At 43.1% G+C, this 14,829-nt stretch overlaps 1 protein-coding gene across 1 annotated transcript; it reads right to left on the reverse strand.

Annotated features, from left to right (window-relative positions):
• Positions 1-703: 703 nt before the first annotated feature.
• On the reverse strand, positions 704-13,947 carry LOC146195672 (uncharacterized). Its single transcript, XM_084596254.1, has 5 exons — positions 13,882-13,947; positions 11,159-11,339; positions 7,134-7,277; positions 5,846-5,955; positions 704-2,053 (listed from the first exon to the last, which is right to left on the reverse strand). The coding sequence occupies exons 1-5, from the start codon at positions 13,930-13,932 to the stop codon at positions 1,778-1,780; spliced, it is 762 nt and encodes a 253-aa protein (XP_084452380.1). The 5' UTR covers positions 13,933-13,947; the 3' UTR covers positions 704-1,777.
• Between the last annotated feature and the right edge of the window lie 882 nt (positions 13,948-14,829).

The raw sequence follows: 14,829 nt of genomic DNA on the forward strand, positions 1-14,829 counted from the left end.
CCGGTCGCATGATCTCGTATTCTTTTTGTGCAAATTGGGCACATAGCTTCTTTTCGTTTCGATTTACAGTGTCGAAGGCCGGCAATGAAGAGAATAAAAGACGCTGCCATAACAGGCGAAGATTATCTAAGGGCACAACAACATCGGCACTCGGCTACTTGTCTGGGAGAGGTGGGCTCGATCCCGGCCGAGGCAGCCGCGTTTCAATGGCGACGGAATGCAAGGTATCCGTGCGCTGTCGGATATCAGTGCATGGTAATGAATCTCATATAGTCGGAATTATCCAAGCCCGCTAATGCGACATTCCTCAAGCGTGTGCAGTTTTATAACGCCAAACATCATGGGAATCTACGACCAGGCGATGAGAAATACTTGATGGCTTCCCTCTGCGTAACGCTGTACCAGAATTTAAAGAAAAAAAAACCTAACTGAAAGCAAACACTCATAAAGCCTCAAAATTGCATTAAGGAACTCACTTTTTGATGCAAAATAAAGGAAAAGATAATCTTTTCTTTTTTCCCAGATTTCAAGTTTTCTTTTTTTTGGGGGGGGGGGGGAGGGGGGGGGCCTTCACATCTTTGTCGGACTATATGTAGGAACGTCAGAACAAAAGGGTAATTATGTGACATGCGCCATCAACTACACCGATGCAGCGGAGCTGATCGGGAGAGTCATGGTTACACCACCGCCATTTGTAGCGGCTGATCCCAGATGGTGCCACATGTATAACTTAACTGCAACGCATCAGGCCACAACCACGGGAAGTTTTTATCAGATAAGCACCGCGTAAAAAACAGCAGTTACTCCAAGTGAAGAAAAAGACGAAACAACCCGTGCTTTCGCAGTATATTGTGTTCAGAAAGATATTCCCCTGCCATTTTTTTTTCAGCAACTCGCTATTGTCCTTTTACTTATAGTCACTACTATTGCAACGCCTTATGATGCTTGTGTCCTGCTCATTGATCGCGAATAAGACACTTTAAAATAATCACTAACATTTCATAGATATCATGGTCATGGACCTAAATTGGAGTACGTATATGCACGATAGCATATCGTTTTATAAAAGCTCTCGCCCTCTTCGAACATTTTGTAAACATCCTGATCACTGCCTGTTTTTTATTTCGAAAATATTACTTTATTTATGAAGATTCGCAAAAATACGCTAAAATAACTCTCGGTTTTACATTGGCGAAACTTTCGTAACGCCTTTGTTTCCATTGCCTTCTCGGCAATTTCAAGCAATCATCCAGAGCTGTAGTATTGCATATTACTACAACTGACATTATATATTTTTTTATACTTGAATCTGTCCTTTTATGTGCTATAGAATTTATGCCTGGGACGCGTCCCTTCCTTAACTGAGCACCGTTTATAAACATGAAGATTATTTGCTGTAATTTATTTCTGTGAGTGTATTTCCCTACATGCCATTTTTGCTTCACATTGCGATCCGTTTTGTGTACATCATCGATATATTTAAGTGTGATTGACTCGCTTTCATATTTTTCATTTGGTTTCTTGTTCCTCTACTGCTTGTATTTGTTTATACCACCCATATCACTGATAACGAATCCCATTACAGTACCTACTTTGGTGCGTATTTCCGCATAGCAGTCTAGCATTGTTCACACAAGTACCATAAGAGAAAAACCTTTGTCACCTAATGACCACAGAAATCCAAGTGCTCAGGTGAACATATTGCACATGTTTCACCCAAATATGGTTGGAGCGGCCAATCCTAGTTGAGCTGTCCCGCAACTGAAGAGGCTTGTGGCTACAAAACAGGCTGTATGGGCGCTGTTTCTTCAGCGTCCTTCTTTATGATGGTGGCGAACAGCGGGATACGGTAGGAGCGCGACATGGAGCGCTTGGCCCGAGCCGTGGGACTGAGTGCCGCCGGCTGCTGCTCTTCGCCGTCGGGAGTCACCGCGTCGCTCTGCATCTCGCTGATGCCGGCAGTGTTCTCTATGCTGGCGCTGCCATGGCGCCTCGGAACCTGCACGCTGGTCGGCTGAGCAAAGTCCGAGTCCGTGCGCTCGTCCAGTAGCTCCTGTTAAAGAAAGCCAAATAAATGTATACACATGTATGTTAGCCAAACGTGGTAGTTGAGAATACAGTGTGGGGCACCAATCATGAAAGCGAGTCTCAGTTGACTCTGAGCATATCTACGGGCAGAAATAAACAGAGTCCATTTAAGCATTCAAACTCCTGCCTCAACTTGCGAAAATGAGGTTCCCGCCTTCAATCGAAAGAGTATTGACTGCGTAAGACACAAAGGAGGGCTCTGCATTCTGGCCGCAGTCCTACCTAAAGAAACCTTTGCGCGGTACTCCTCTTGATCGGTTTGTTTTTATCTTTACTTCATCGCTTCTTTTTATCTCTGAGTGAGTACCGCGAGTAACTTTGGTGTAGCCAGAATGGTTTTTTAGGTGTAATAAATCATTCACGCGCGAAATCCGTGCATTTTGACAGTGATTTCTGAGAGCACCACTCCACTCATGATTTCAGAGGACTACCATGGAAATCTCAGAAAGAGCGCCTTTTTCCCGCCTCTCCCAGACTAAGCATGGGCAGAAAGCAGCGTGTAGGTTAGTCACTGGGTAGTACAGTGACTCTATCAAAGGCGCAAGAAGAGAGGCATCGCCCGTACGAGTGGAATATCGGATTGTTTTAAAGCAGGAAAAGGGAGGACGATCCCACGAATAACACAGGTTATCTTTTAATCTTTGTGGACAGGATCCTCGCTGGGGCAACGGCAAATACTGGGCAGCTGGAAATGTTATGGTGTGCGCCATTTAGCGTTCAAGGGCTATACGTGGGCTAAGCGGCAGACGAGTAAATGGCAATAGATTAACTTCCAGAAGCTCAGGTCCTTTAGGTCCGTTGACGACGCACAGTGCACGGGCAGACTGCAGAGGCTGCGATACAAGTCCTGGCATTGGGTTGAGTGAACACATAAGCAATTTAGGCGCACGGTAGAATTTATACGAATTTGGTAGTGAAGGTTAGAGTTTGCATTAGGAGCTATAGAGAGTGGTAAAATGCAGTTGATTACAGAACAGAAAACAGATTGTAACTTCTGAACAAGCTATATACTTCGTTCATTAAATTTTCATCGCCTTCCACCTCTCCCAGAAAGAATCAACATCACTAGCAAGACTAACAGGGAGGAGGAAGAAACTACCTTATACAAAATTCATACCTAATAAAATGGAAACTGATTTTTAAGGTTAGTCACTGCAACTCTAGGTGTCACTTTATGAAGCAGCAAGATGCTTTTTTTTTTACATTCTATTGCTCGAGTATGGTAGACGTGGGTTGCGTCACTCAAAACAAAAACACAGCAAAAAGGCAGTCAATAAACCTATATGTTTTTTTGAAATGCAATGCATACTCAATAAAATATTTTGCTGGATTAAAATTGCTTCCAGTGATCCTCTAATCATGCCAGTTGCATCCGTCTGGTCATCTTTAGTATGTTAAATCAAAACGAATAAGAGCGCATTTAAAGACCGCGCTGCCAGTCGCTTCTATGACGCTATACACTTTATTTAACTCCCTTCTCTATGTAAACGCGTGTAATAAATACCATGCTGGTAAAAAAAGCTTCTGTGGCGCAGTGGATTCACACCATGTACCCGATTGTAAGACATGTGTTCGATTCCTGTAGGTACAATGTTTTATTTTGTTTTAAATTCACAACATTCAAATAAATTACGACCATATTTCATGGGGTATGTTCTCATTTAGGTTGCATATTACCATGTTTTTTGCTCTTAACAGCAGCAAAACCAGCCGCGAATGCAGCCAGGATGTGACGGTATGACAACAATTTCGTTCACCGTAATAAATTTCTGTCTTCAGTGAGTGTATGTTACCTTTAGGTTGCGTTCAGAGACAGCTCTCAGCAACAATCACCTTTTAACGTGCTTTAAACTCTTTTTAACGGATTTATGCCGCGGAGATTTTTCAAGTTAATTTATTCAACGTCACGAATATGGCGCGATGGACGCCACCGATCTATTACGCTCTTTACAGTAAGTAATTTTAATCCATAAACCTATTTTATTAATATTTCATTTAGGTTTCCGTACTGCGCTTCATGCTCGAACAAAGTGTAAGGTCGCGTTTTATTTTTGAGTGACGGACCCGGCAATTCCGTTGCTGCAGTTTTCAGGGAATGGCAACACGCTGCTCCGACAAAACCCTCCCCCCCCACGCCCCCCCCCCACACACACACACTTGCAGGTACTCTACAAGAATTGATATTTGGCTGCTTCCAGGAACACTGCAGCCATCCTTTTCAACCGACAAAGCGGTTTTCCTTCGTTTTAATGCCCTTTTAATTACCTGTGGCACCGGTGAAATATACAGATGTTTTGGCCAACAAGCAGCTAATAAACGAAGCACCTATTGGGCACGTACTTTTTTGGCACGTATTCTTGGTGGAGGACTGCTCACTGACACCAGATGTCAATGCTATTAGCAGTTAAGGTACGTCCATTGAAAGGCATTTCGTTAGATGCTTTTGGCATAACACGTGCCTGCGCTGCTTCCATGCGCCATCACTGCGAATGGCACATCCGAAAATCATAGCCAATTTTATAAACCACTACGTGGAACCAATGAAGTGTTGTAGCGTAATTGACACCGGTGGCTATAAACTGCACGCTAGGATAAATGTCTCATGTCCAGTTCATCTTTTTGTTCGAATACTGTGCCGCTCTGTGGCTGATACGGTTTTCGCTGCCGCCTCCACGCCTGAGGGGACAGCCGGACGTTGAAAATACCTATTTCACCCTTGTTTTTTTTTTATGCCCCATTTTGGCTAATGAAGCATTCAGCTCTGCTTCTTAGCCTCAGTGAACTTTTCAAGAAGTTTTCGACCTGCGCAGCCACCTGCTTCTTTTAATAGAGGTAGCGCGCAGAGCCTATTCGCAACCATATAAACCCAGCAGTAAAAACCATAAAACCTGCACAATTTTTAATCAGTCTGCTGGGATGAGGTTATTAACCTCCTCGCGAATAGGATGCGAATATAACTTGGTTAAATGACGTGCTGAGAACACCAAGGTGCGCCTGAGTGTTCAATACAAAAATCTCGGACGGTTACCTAAAGCATCGACAACGCGGCTCGTCCGGCCAGTTCCCATGTTTCTCGAAAATCGGCATCTGCATGCGTCCTTTTCTGATGCACCATTTAAAGGAACGCTGAGTATAGTGATGTTATTTCACTTGAATCAGAAGAATTCGCAGTTGTAATCACTCCCACTCCTAGAGAGGAACATTATAATATGGGAAGGGCAATAAAACCAAAGGCGTCGCCTTAACCGGCTAATCTCACCAGCAAAACACCTGGGTCTACATCGATTTATGGTCGCGGTTCCCAGAAGCAACGGCACACCGTCATCCACTTCAAATTGCTGCCAATCTGTTGCATAAACGACGAAATAGCCAGGAAGAGCCAGGAAATTAGATTGGACCGGTTCGTTTTAAGTCTCAATTTAAGAGTTCAAAACAAATGTGTCCCTGCTCCACTTGCACATTATGCTTCACTTAGTCGGCATGCAAAACCACCCGTGTATACAGCGTGAATTCGGCGCAGGCCGAAGAATCACGACTTGTCGATCTTAATCTGCAATCCCGCCAAACCAGCCGCGGCTTCTTCCCATTTTATGCACCTATCTAAGACCGCATTTTGGGGGGCTGGTTGGTGCATGAAAAATGGGCATAAAAAGCGCAAGAACAAGGAGGTGACATCAAACGTGTGTTGTAATTTATCACGTCCTTGTTTCGAGCTGTTATTTATGCACCTGGGTTATAAAGCGCAAACTACGCTTACCTTCTTTGACGCGAGGGCGCTGCGGATGCAACAATAAAGGACCAAGAGCCACGTGACGACGAACTGTATGGTGCCCGTGACGATCAAGATGAGCGAACTGAGGGGCATCACTGCGAAGAAAACCCGACTCTTTCTGTAGGCTGCTGTTTCTAGATGGCGCTCAACGAGTAATGCTATAACGCTTTAGCGCTCCTACAGAACTAAAGGTGCTGCACGACGTGTTTATGATCCATGATTTTGATCGAGGTATGCCGCGCAGTCGCCATAAAGTGACTACTCTGAATAAAATATATTTTAACCTACTCCCCAGGCATTAAGGGAACGTATGGTAATTTATTAAGACGGTAGCCTTAGGAGTCTCGGCGCAAAGAGAAAAACCGTCACTTGTCCTGCGTGACGCTAAATCTTTATTCGCCGACAGTGTCATTACGTCATATGTCACGTGACCAGTTAAACAAAGACGTATGAGAATTAGATCCGTCAGACGGTAAATTCGCTCTAAGTGTCACGAACTGAACTGGACAAATTACCTCTACGCTACCAAAGAACTTACGGTTATCGGGGTTAAAAGAATACCTCGTACGAGCACTTCGCCTGACAGTGAAATGACACGAATGAGACCGACACGAGTGCTTTAACATGTGAGCAGTAAGTAGTAGTGATCGTACAGCATGTGTGTGAAATAAATAAAGAAATGCCGATTGCATAGTATTGCATTGTGCTGCTTGCGTGCGTGTGCGTACGTGAATGTATGCCTTTTTTTGTAAGCTAGCGGCAATGGAATATCTACGCTATCGCTCGATACTGCTTAAGAATAATTTATGTGCCCCCAGTTTTTACCTCGGCTTCAGCAATCTGTACCTGCTTGGTATTATGCATTGTTTTGATTTAAAAGTCTATTTGTCTTTGTCTCAAGTTGCGAAAATCTGTTACCATCACTTGACTTTATAAACTGGCATCACTTATCAAAGTGCTAGGCGATCTAGGTGTTTAGAAACTAACCCTTCCCTCGCCGTGACATTGATGAGTTGGTGTTACATGAGTGCAGGTCTTCCGCTAAATTGACACAAATTGACCTTAGCGATATTCAAGCGTGTTTCTTCTGCATTGGTTCAAAATAATTTGGGTGTCTGTGTGGGGAACAGCGCTTACGAACCTCATGCTGATAGCGCAAAGTAAACGTGCAGAATCATTACCTCTGCTTACACACGAAACAATTACTCGTATTGGGTGATAAAGTGTGCGTAAAACTCAGCCAGTATGTAAAATGCGCTGTATGAGTACTCACAGCACATGGAATTTCCCAGCTGCTCTTCGTCGCTATTGTCTCCGCAGTTGTTGATGTTGTCGCACTGGTAGTGCTTGTAGATGCAGCGTCCGGCATCGACACACTGGAATTCATGCGGTCCGCAGCCACCGTCCCGTGCGGACGCTGTCGTTAAGGAGAATAAAATAAGGAGCGGGTATATTCATACTGAACATGCACATCGCACTGCACTTTGCCAAGCATACGTGCCCTTTGAAAAGCTTTAATCGCTGTTTAAATCTGAGGCATAAACAGTCAGCGTTGCGTTATAACACAGCAGATGGTTAAGAATAGGCCCAAGCCGGACAGGTTGGTTAGTATTGTCAAATGGTTCTCGTTTAAAGAATGTCTGTTTCCTCTTTTTCCGTCCCGCCTACTAGCGCTGTTCAATCATGTATGCCAACCCAATATATTCCTAAACCGAACAGACGAAACCAGAGGTGAGGTAGGTATTCCTATTTCTATGCTGCCATGAATCCGACATCTGTGGTACTAGCGGAATCTACAAAACAAACAATACAACTAAATTAAATGCTGTTTCTGCGCCCATCACCATGTCAGCATGATGGTTCAAAGGAGCTCAGCAAGTTCTCACGCAGAAAATGTTAAATTGGTCAAAAACGTACTTCTAATTCAGAGATAGAGAATTTACACAAGTAGTTCTTTTTTGGGCATTGTTCTTAATTACGAGGGCCCAAGTTCTACTAAAAGAATCATGAATGCGCTTAAAGTTTGGAGGAAAATATTCAAACGCGTATATGATATTTTGCCCTTAAACGTGTTCATAATTTTTTGCGTATTCGCTGTGCCCCTCGAACGAATTACATATACTAAACAAATATTTAACATTCAGTTTTTGCCTGAGTGACGATTAACTGCCCTTGAGCTAGAATGACTAGCGGGATATTTACTGTCAAAACAGTCCGGTCCTTTTCGGTTGAGATTCCATGAGTCCTGCAGATGCGACGCAAAAGGCCAGCAAGTATATAAGAAAAGAAGCCCCTTCATATCGAAGCACCATAGGATGATAACCGGGATGGCAACACAATTAGGCATCCACTACCATTTAGTGCGGCTATATATTGTGCTGCCACCACTCGAATGCTGTCTACAGTTGCACTCTCTGCTACAATAAGAAGACAAAAAGTACTAACGTTGTATTTTCCAGTTACACCTTGGTGCATAAAAACGTCAGAGAGAGAGAAGTTTCGGCCCGAACTTCTGTACACATCGAAGTATTCCACAAAATTTAAACTATACGAGTTCCTTCTTTATACGAGACGGGCAGTATTTTGAAGCACTCGCCAATCTACCACCAAGGGAGGTAAAGTGCTCTGCCTTTTCATAATAATTGAAACCTAGGATAGAAATGACAGAATTCGCTGTATAAATGTGTATCAAATCATACATATTATTTTTCCCCGTATTACGATTATTTCGTCAGGGGCATTGCTGACCTCTTACGTAGCCTTTTCGTGGCAGTGAGACACCCGCCTGTCTGTGCACGTTGAAAAAACATAATTTCAAAGTCGGCATGTGGATGATATTCAAGCACGAGTCATGAACGTCATCAGCGTAGATAATGCTCAAAGAAACCGAGAAGAAGCCTGGTCAGTATCCAAGCTTTAGAATGTCCCCTCTACAATGCGCTCGTCGGACAGGTTCTGAAATTGAAGAGCTTCTTGTACCATGCGACTTAAAAGAACTTTCGACTTTCACTCGACTGGGGCCCTGCCGCTGTATTGAACACATCATGTCCCCTAATTCTTTTACGATAACTTCCTCTTCGCACTCTGCAAAACGCATGGTACTTACAAGGCACATTTTTGCCCTCTAGATTTACTCAAATTTTAGGAAATGGCGACGAGAAAACACTAGGGAAAAATTGGGTTTTCCGTGAAAATGAACACCCTTATATATCTGATACACTATGAAAACTTGAAAACACTGTTCGCGACACCACGAACCTCTAGGGTGATTACATATTTTGCCATCTACTTGTCAATAGTCATCCGTTTTATTTTATCGTGATAATATTTTAATGTATGAGCCCATGCATAGCGACCGACTAAGCGAGTATAGATAGGGCAACATTCCAGTAAAGTGACTCGATCATTCCTGGAAGTGTCACAGGAGTTGTCACGTAACACTGGAGACTTGATGTGATCACGATAAAGATTAAAGGTCACTTCCTAGAAAAACATTATCTGCCAATTATCTATAAGACAGGCCTCGCCCCCTACTGTTATAAATGTCGAGACGCCATTCTGGGTATTGCTACACGTGCGTTCTCTGATCGTGGACCCCAGTGGCAGTGCTTAACAGATCGTTTTCAATGTTCACCTTGTTTTAAGGTGAAGTCGTAGCAACAGCGGGGAAGGAGAAGCCTCCATAACGATGGGCTTTGAATTGATCTATCGCGTTGCACGCGCTTTGAAACCAGCTGCCAAACTGTTCATTGATTGTGGGCGCCGCACAAAGAACGAGTTGTGGCTCCCGTACAAAGTGCCATGTACCTGTCGCCTTTCGCCGCCTTCTGAGACATGACGAACTATGGCACACCAGCACCACCTTAGCGTTGGCCGATTGATGATAATTACGAGCACTAATTTTTCGTTTTCATCTGGGAACTGCTAAATTACATGCAAGCGTTAGGTAAGAGCTTAGGACCCTGTCGCTGCTCCGAGTAACCCAGACTAGTACAAGCGAGATATAAATCTGCTCGACAGAATAGCACCCTGTGGTGACCTGGTTTGCGTGCTAAGGGCCAAGCTCCACAAGGTTTTATTAGAAAAAAAATACTGCGCCGCCTCACCTTAAAATGAGCAAGCAAGACAGCAAAAACAGCCTAAGAGGCATTCAAGACGTGTGGGTGTATCAGTATTTCTTTAGCAAAATCACAAAAGAAGGAATAAACAAACTACTGTGAGGACAGATAGAGGAAATCGGATTGATTCCTCAAATAAACATTGCATGCAAAAAATGTTTTGATAAAAGGTGGAGTTGTTCTGATCTAATTTTAAACTTACTACGCGCACGCGGAAGGCTAGACTGCAGCATCTGTAAACCACATTTGGTACGGGGGAGGAGCACGTGCAGTATTCACGAAGCCTTGTGGAGCTAGATGAAGTGTTTACTTTCAAATTGGCTCCGGAACATAAGCTGGTAATGTGCTCGCATAGTTGGTTCATAAATGACGTTATAAGTTGATATTCATCGAACAGTTCTATTTTTATAAAATTATGTTTTTTGTTTCTTTTTAAATTGGCACAGTGAGCATTGTACGGCTCCTTTGGAACGGTGCGCAAGGTATTATTCTATAAAATCTGCAATATAAGTAGCAAATGTTTTGTGCCATTATCCAAAACTAGATGACAGTATTGACGTCGGGATTGAAATAGTTTTACAACATGCGCATTAATGCTGGGGAAAGTAGGTGCTGGCATTTTCTTAAGGCCCTAAAAATCCTACCGAGCTTTGTGCAAAGTTCGTCTGCACGGCAATCCCAAAACATATCTCCACGGAAGAGAACACGTAGAGCTTTTATTGCTGAAGATATTTCTATTTCAAAATTGTTTAATATCAGTGCATTGGTTAAACAATAACTTGTCTTGGAGCAGAAAAAAACAGCCTCAGGTTTAGCTCACTTTATAAGTACGAAATTTCCGATTCACCATGAATGTAATTTGTCGGGCATTATACAGGCTTCTTTTACGAAGTCGTTGGCATCTGTTCCTGAGAAAAATAGTGTCACCTGTCACTTTCAGTTAAGTATCTTTTAGTTAAGTATCTGTGAGTAGCTGTCAGTTAAGTATTTTTTATTAGGTCTACTGCCACGCCTCTGAAACAATAGACCACGGCCCTGCAACTCTTTAGTATGTTTTCCTTAGGGAAGTGTTCACGTTTCGTAGTACACGGGCACCACGTTCCCAGCCGAAAGACGGAAGATGCGACAATTTTCCCGGCACGGATATTGTCTCCGCATATTGGGTGCGAGCGGAGCGCACCTTCGGTAAAGCTGGTGACCACCACGACCAGCGTGTATCCGTCGAAGAAGGTGGAGAGCGGCGTGCGGGAGTGCAGCCTCAGCTGCAGAGACTGCGACGTGGCGAAATGCAAGTACTCGCCGGGCAATACGCGTCCGCAGCGCTCGTCCTTGTCGCTCGGGATGTGGAACTTGGTCACGATCTGCGTGCACGAAACACACTCCTATAGATACAATTTTCACGGCAACGGAACGTGAGAAGTCTCAGGCAAGTGGAACAATGTTTTAAGGCGAACGCCTTTAACGGATCATACTGTCGGCCACGATTCTGTCACGCACGTCCGTCACGCTATAGCCAATGTAACGTCACATCCGGTTAGGTGGCAAATTCGAACATTTAGTCAGCAGGAGTCTCGCCAATAAAACTGATGACGTCATCGACGTAAATAAATTTTTAGTAGTAATGAGAACATAAATATTTAATTATTAATTAATTTGTTAAAACCGTATCTTCATAGGGAATTGAAGCTCTAGTCCTCAATCCCCAGCTGAGCGCTTGAACCAACTGCGCCACGCCGGGGATCGTGACACGCACATCATAATTCTCCTTGTCTACAGTGAGAATGACAATTGTGCTGAAATTAGTGATAAAACAACGATTACATTAGCGGTGATAATGACGGTGCAGTTAGCTGATAATGATAATAAGAGTAAATGTGACGCGTGCAGCAGCAACGCTCAGGCTTTCGCATTTCTGCTGTGCAGATTTCCCAGTGCTCTCGGAATTTTTATTTTCTTTAATCTGAAAGCCCTTCTTGGCTTACGAGTGGTGCAGACAGCGCCTGTTAATAATAAACGTGCGCGCGCTAACTGACACTTAAGAAACAAAAACGTGTCACTGCCAGAAGTCGAACTACCATCCCTCCGCTCTTCAGCCGAGCACGCAAGCAACTACTCCATGCTAACTTTTTTATATCTTTATTGCCTTCAAGGTTGTAGGGTACATCATAACAAAACACTACAACACAACACTATATCATGCAATATACAATACACTATAACACAATAAACTACAATGCAATATACTACAATATACGTATAATACACTGCAATAAATACACGCAATGTTTTCACACATCTATGGCACTCCTAACTAGCAGTGCGTGCTGACTATCCCAGAACGCGTTTGTAATTCCACTAATCTAGCATATGGACCCCGGAGAGCACTGACGGAAAGGATAGTGATAAGAGTGAAAAGAAAGAATAAAAAATGAGCACAAATTCAAAAACCTGCTTTAGAGTATAAATTATGGAGGGCAACAAAAGCTTTTCAAACTCTTCGCATGCAAAACTTAAAACAAAACAATAAAAATAAATCTCCCGTTAGACAGACACATTGTGCCCTCTAGCGAGATCGACACAAAACACCACAGCAGCAAATGGGAAAAACGCGTATCTGAGGCGACAAATGCATAAGAAACAGTAAGAGAAATTACTTCGCATTAATGCACCGAAGCAGACTTAAGGGGTACAATACGTAAATTCGGCAAAAAATATTTTTTGTCATCAAAATAGTATATCTCGACTTCGCTCATTTGAGAACATTTCTAAATGATTTCGACAAAAATTTAATCACTAGGCCTAGCCAGCCAAAGGGTGCGAATTCATCATATGTAGAATTGTTTACACAGCGACTGAACGCGTTGAGGCTACCTTTCCTCACTATGCTATAGGTGGTGTCGGTCTTCGCGTGACACAAAATTTGATGTTTATTTGACCTTCAAGGAGCAGGACAAACTTTTGCTATGCGGTTCAGGTACCCACAGAGAAAAATGTGACGGATGATGTGGCTTTCCTTTCCTATAAACTAATGCTCTAGAAGGGGTAGACTATGAACCAACACATGTCAGTTTGGGCTAGCCAACGACCTTCAAGGAGCTAAAGGACAAATCTGGCTTTTAATATAGTGGGCCTTCCTTTCCTCAAAACATATGGCCGCTTGAGTGTAACCTTGAGCACCATGGTGTAGCCCCACAAGGTCATGACCTTTGGGTTACAGTTGACTTTTGGTGTCCTTTCATATTTAACCTTTCAAACTTGGAGCTGAAGAGACAGGAAGAGTTGGAGAACTTGATTTATCATGTGAGCGACGTCACGTCGCGCCATCGCGCGATGGAAACAGCCAGGACATCAATCGATGGTTTAAGAACCAGGAGCCACTACGCCTCGACTAACAGCCACCCATCGATGCCACTGGCGATCATGCTGCGCTTAGCGCGTCGCGCCGGTGCGTTAAATCGGTCACGAATTATTTTACTAAGCGCAATTGTCCTGTGAAGGTTTCGCTGAATGCGATGTTTGACTACGCTAAACATGTGCTAACTTTACGCCTAGTTTATTAAGAACCGAAAATCTATACCTACGACAAACTAACCTTGCTTACTGAAGTTGGTTTCAAGGCATACATGACAGTCAGGGTGGTCAGAAATTGTGTCATATTGCGCCTTTATCTGGTAACTACTAAAAGCAACATGCATGTAACACTCTCTCTTTCCGCTTAAATTTTACCCGAGAGACTAGTTTCTCGTGATAAAAATTTTCATACTTCCATTTCCTTAGCAAAAAAAAAAAAAAAATATATATATATATATATATATATATATACATATATATATATATATATATATATATATATATATATATATATATATTCGTCTGTCTAAGGACGAGCATCAGTCTACGTACGTTGACGTAGTCGATGCAGGAGCGGTTCAGCACCCCAGAGCGCAGGTTCATCTCGACAAGGGAGACAATCAGGCCTGCCGTTCCCTTGGTCGACAGGTCGATGGAACAGCCGTCCTTGATGCTGCCTCGCATGTCGCGGAACTGTGTTGCCGTCACGATGGCCGCGGACTTGCTCTGCGACGTGTTGCGCAGGTCCTTCTTGTTCTCCTTGTTGTCACAGAAGTCGTTCAGCGACACTGCCGCCAGACAGAAAAGTAGGTGAGCAAGAAGAGAACCTTATCTTGAGCTATAGTACTGGCAAGTTTATTATAAACGCAAAATAAAAGGTTTAGACCACCATTGTTACTTTTTACTTGTCAGTCACGAGTGTTCCTCTCGTGTGCTACATTATCTAGTTCCCACTGTTCCCAGGTTAGCTACACCTAATGTCTATAAACTAGTATAAAATAAATTACTTTGCGGAGAGCACAGAACGTCTTTGTTTGTACTGGTATTAGATAGCAAAAAAGCCGTAATATATCGGAATCTCAGTTCGAAGAGCAAACAGTCTGTGTTCAAACGTATCTGCAATGGCACACTACACGGGCCAGCAAGTGCTGCCCGTCTGGCTACTTGGAATTCGTTGTGGATGCAATTGCAGTGTGGCAACAGGCCTTACGGCGTCAATAGCATTTTGACGGGCTCAATAGTAAAAGAATAAGTAGGACATCACTTAAGCCCCGCCGTTAAGGATATGATAAGAGAGCGTTTCATACACACACGGACGATGTTTCCACTCTTCAGTATTGCACTTTAAATTTTATTACTTTTATTTCTTTTTGTTTATTTATTTTTATATATCGGTACTAGCATCACCAAATATTGCCTTTCCATCATCAACAGTTTGACGCGCATAAACGCATTTCCTAGTTTTTATCAATTAAATTGGCTAACTTATCTTTTACATAA

The sequence above is a fragment of the Amblyomma maculatum genome, chromosome 3 (genome assembly GCF_055883805.1).
Source record: "Amblyomma maculatum isolate TAMU_Amacu chromosome 3, ASM5588380v1, whole genome shotgun sequence".
Taxonomy (NCBI): domain Eukaryota; kingdom Metazoa; phylum Arthropoda; class Arachnida; order Ixodida; family Ixodidae; genus Amblyomma; species Amblyomma maculatum.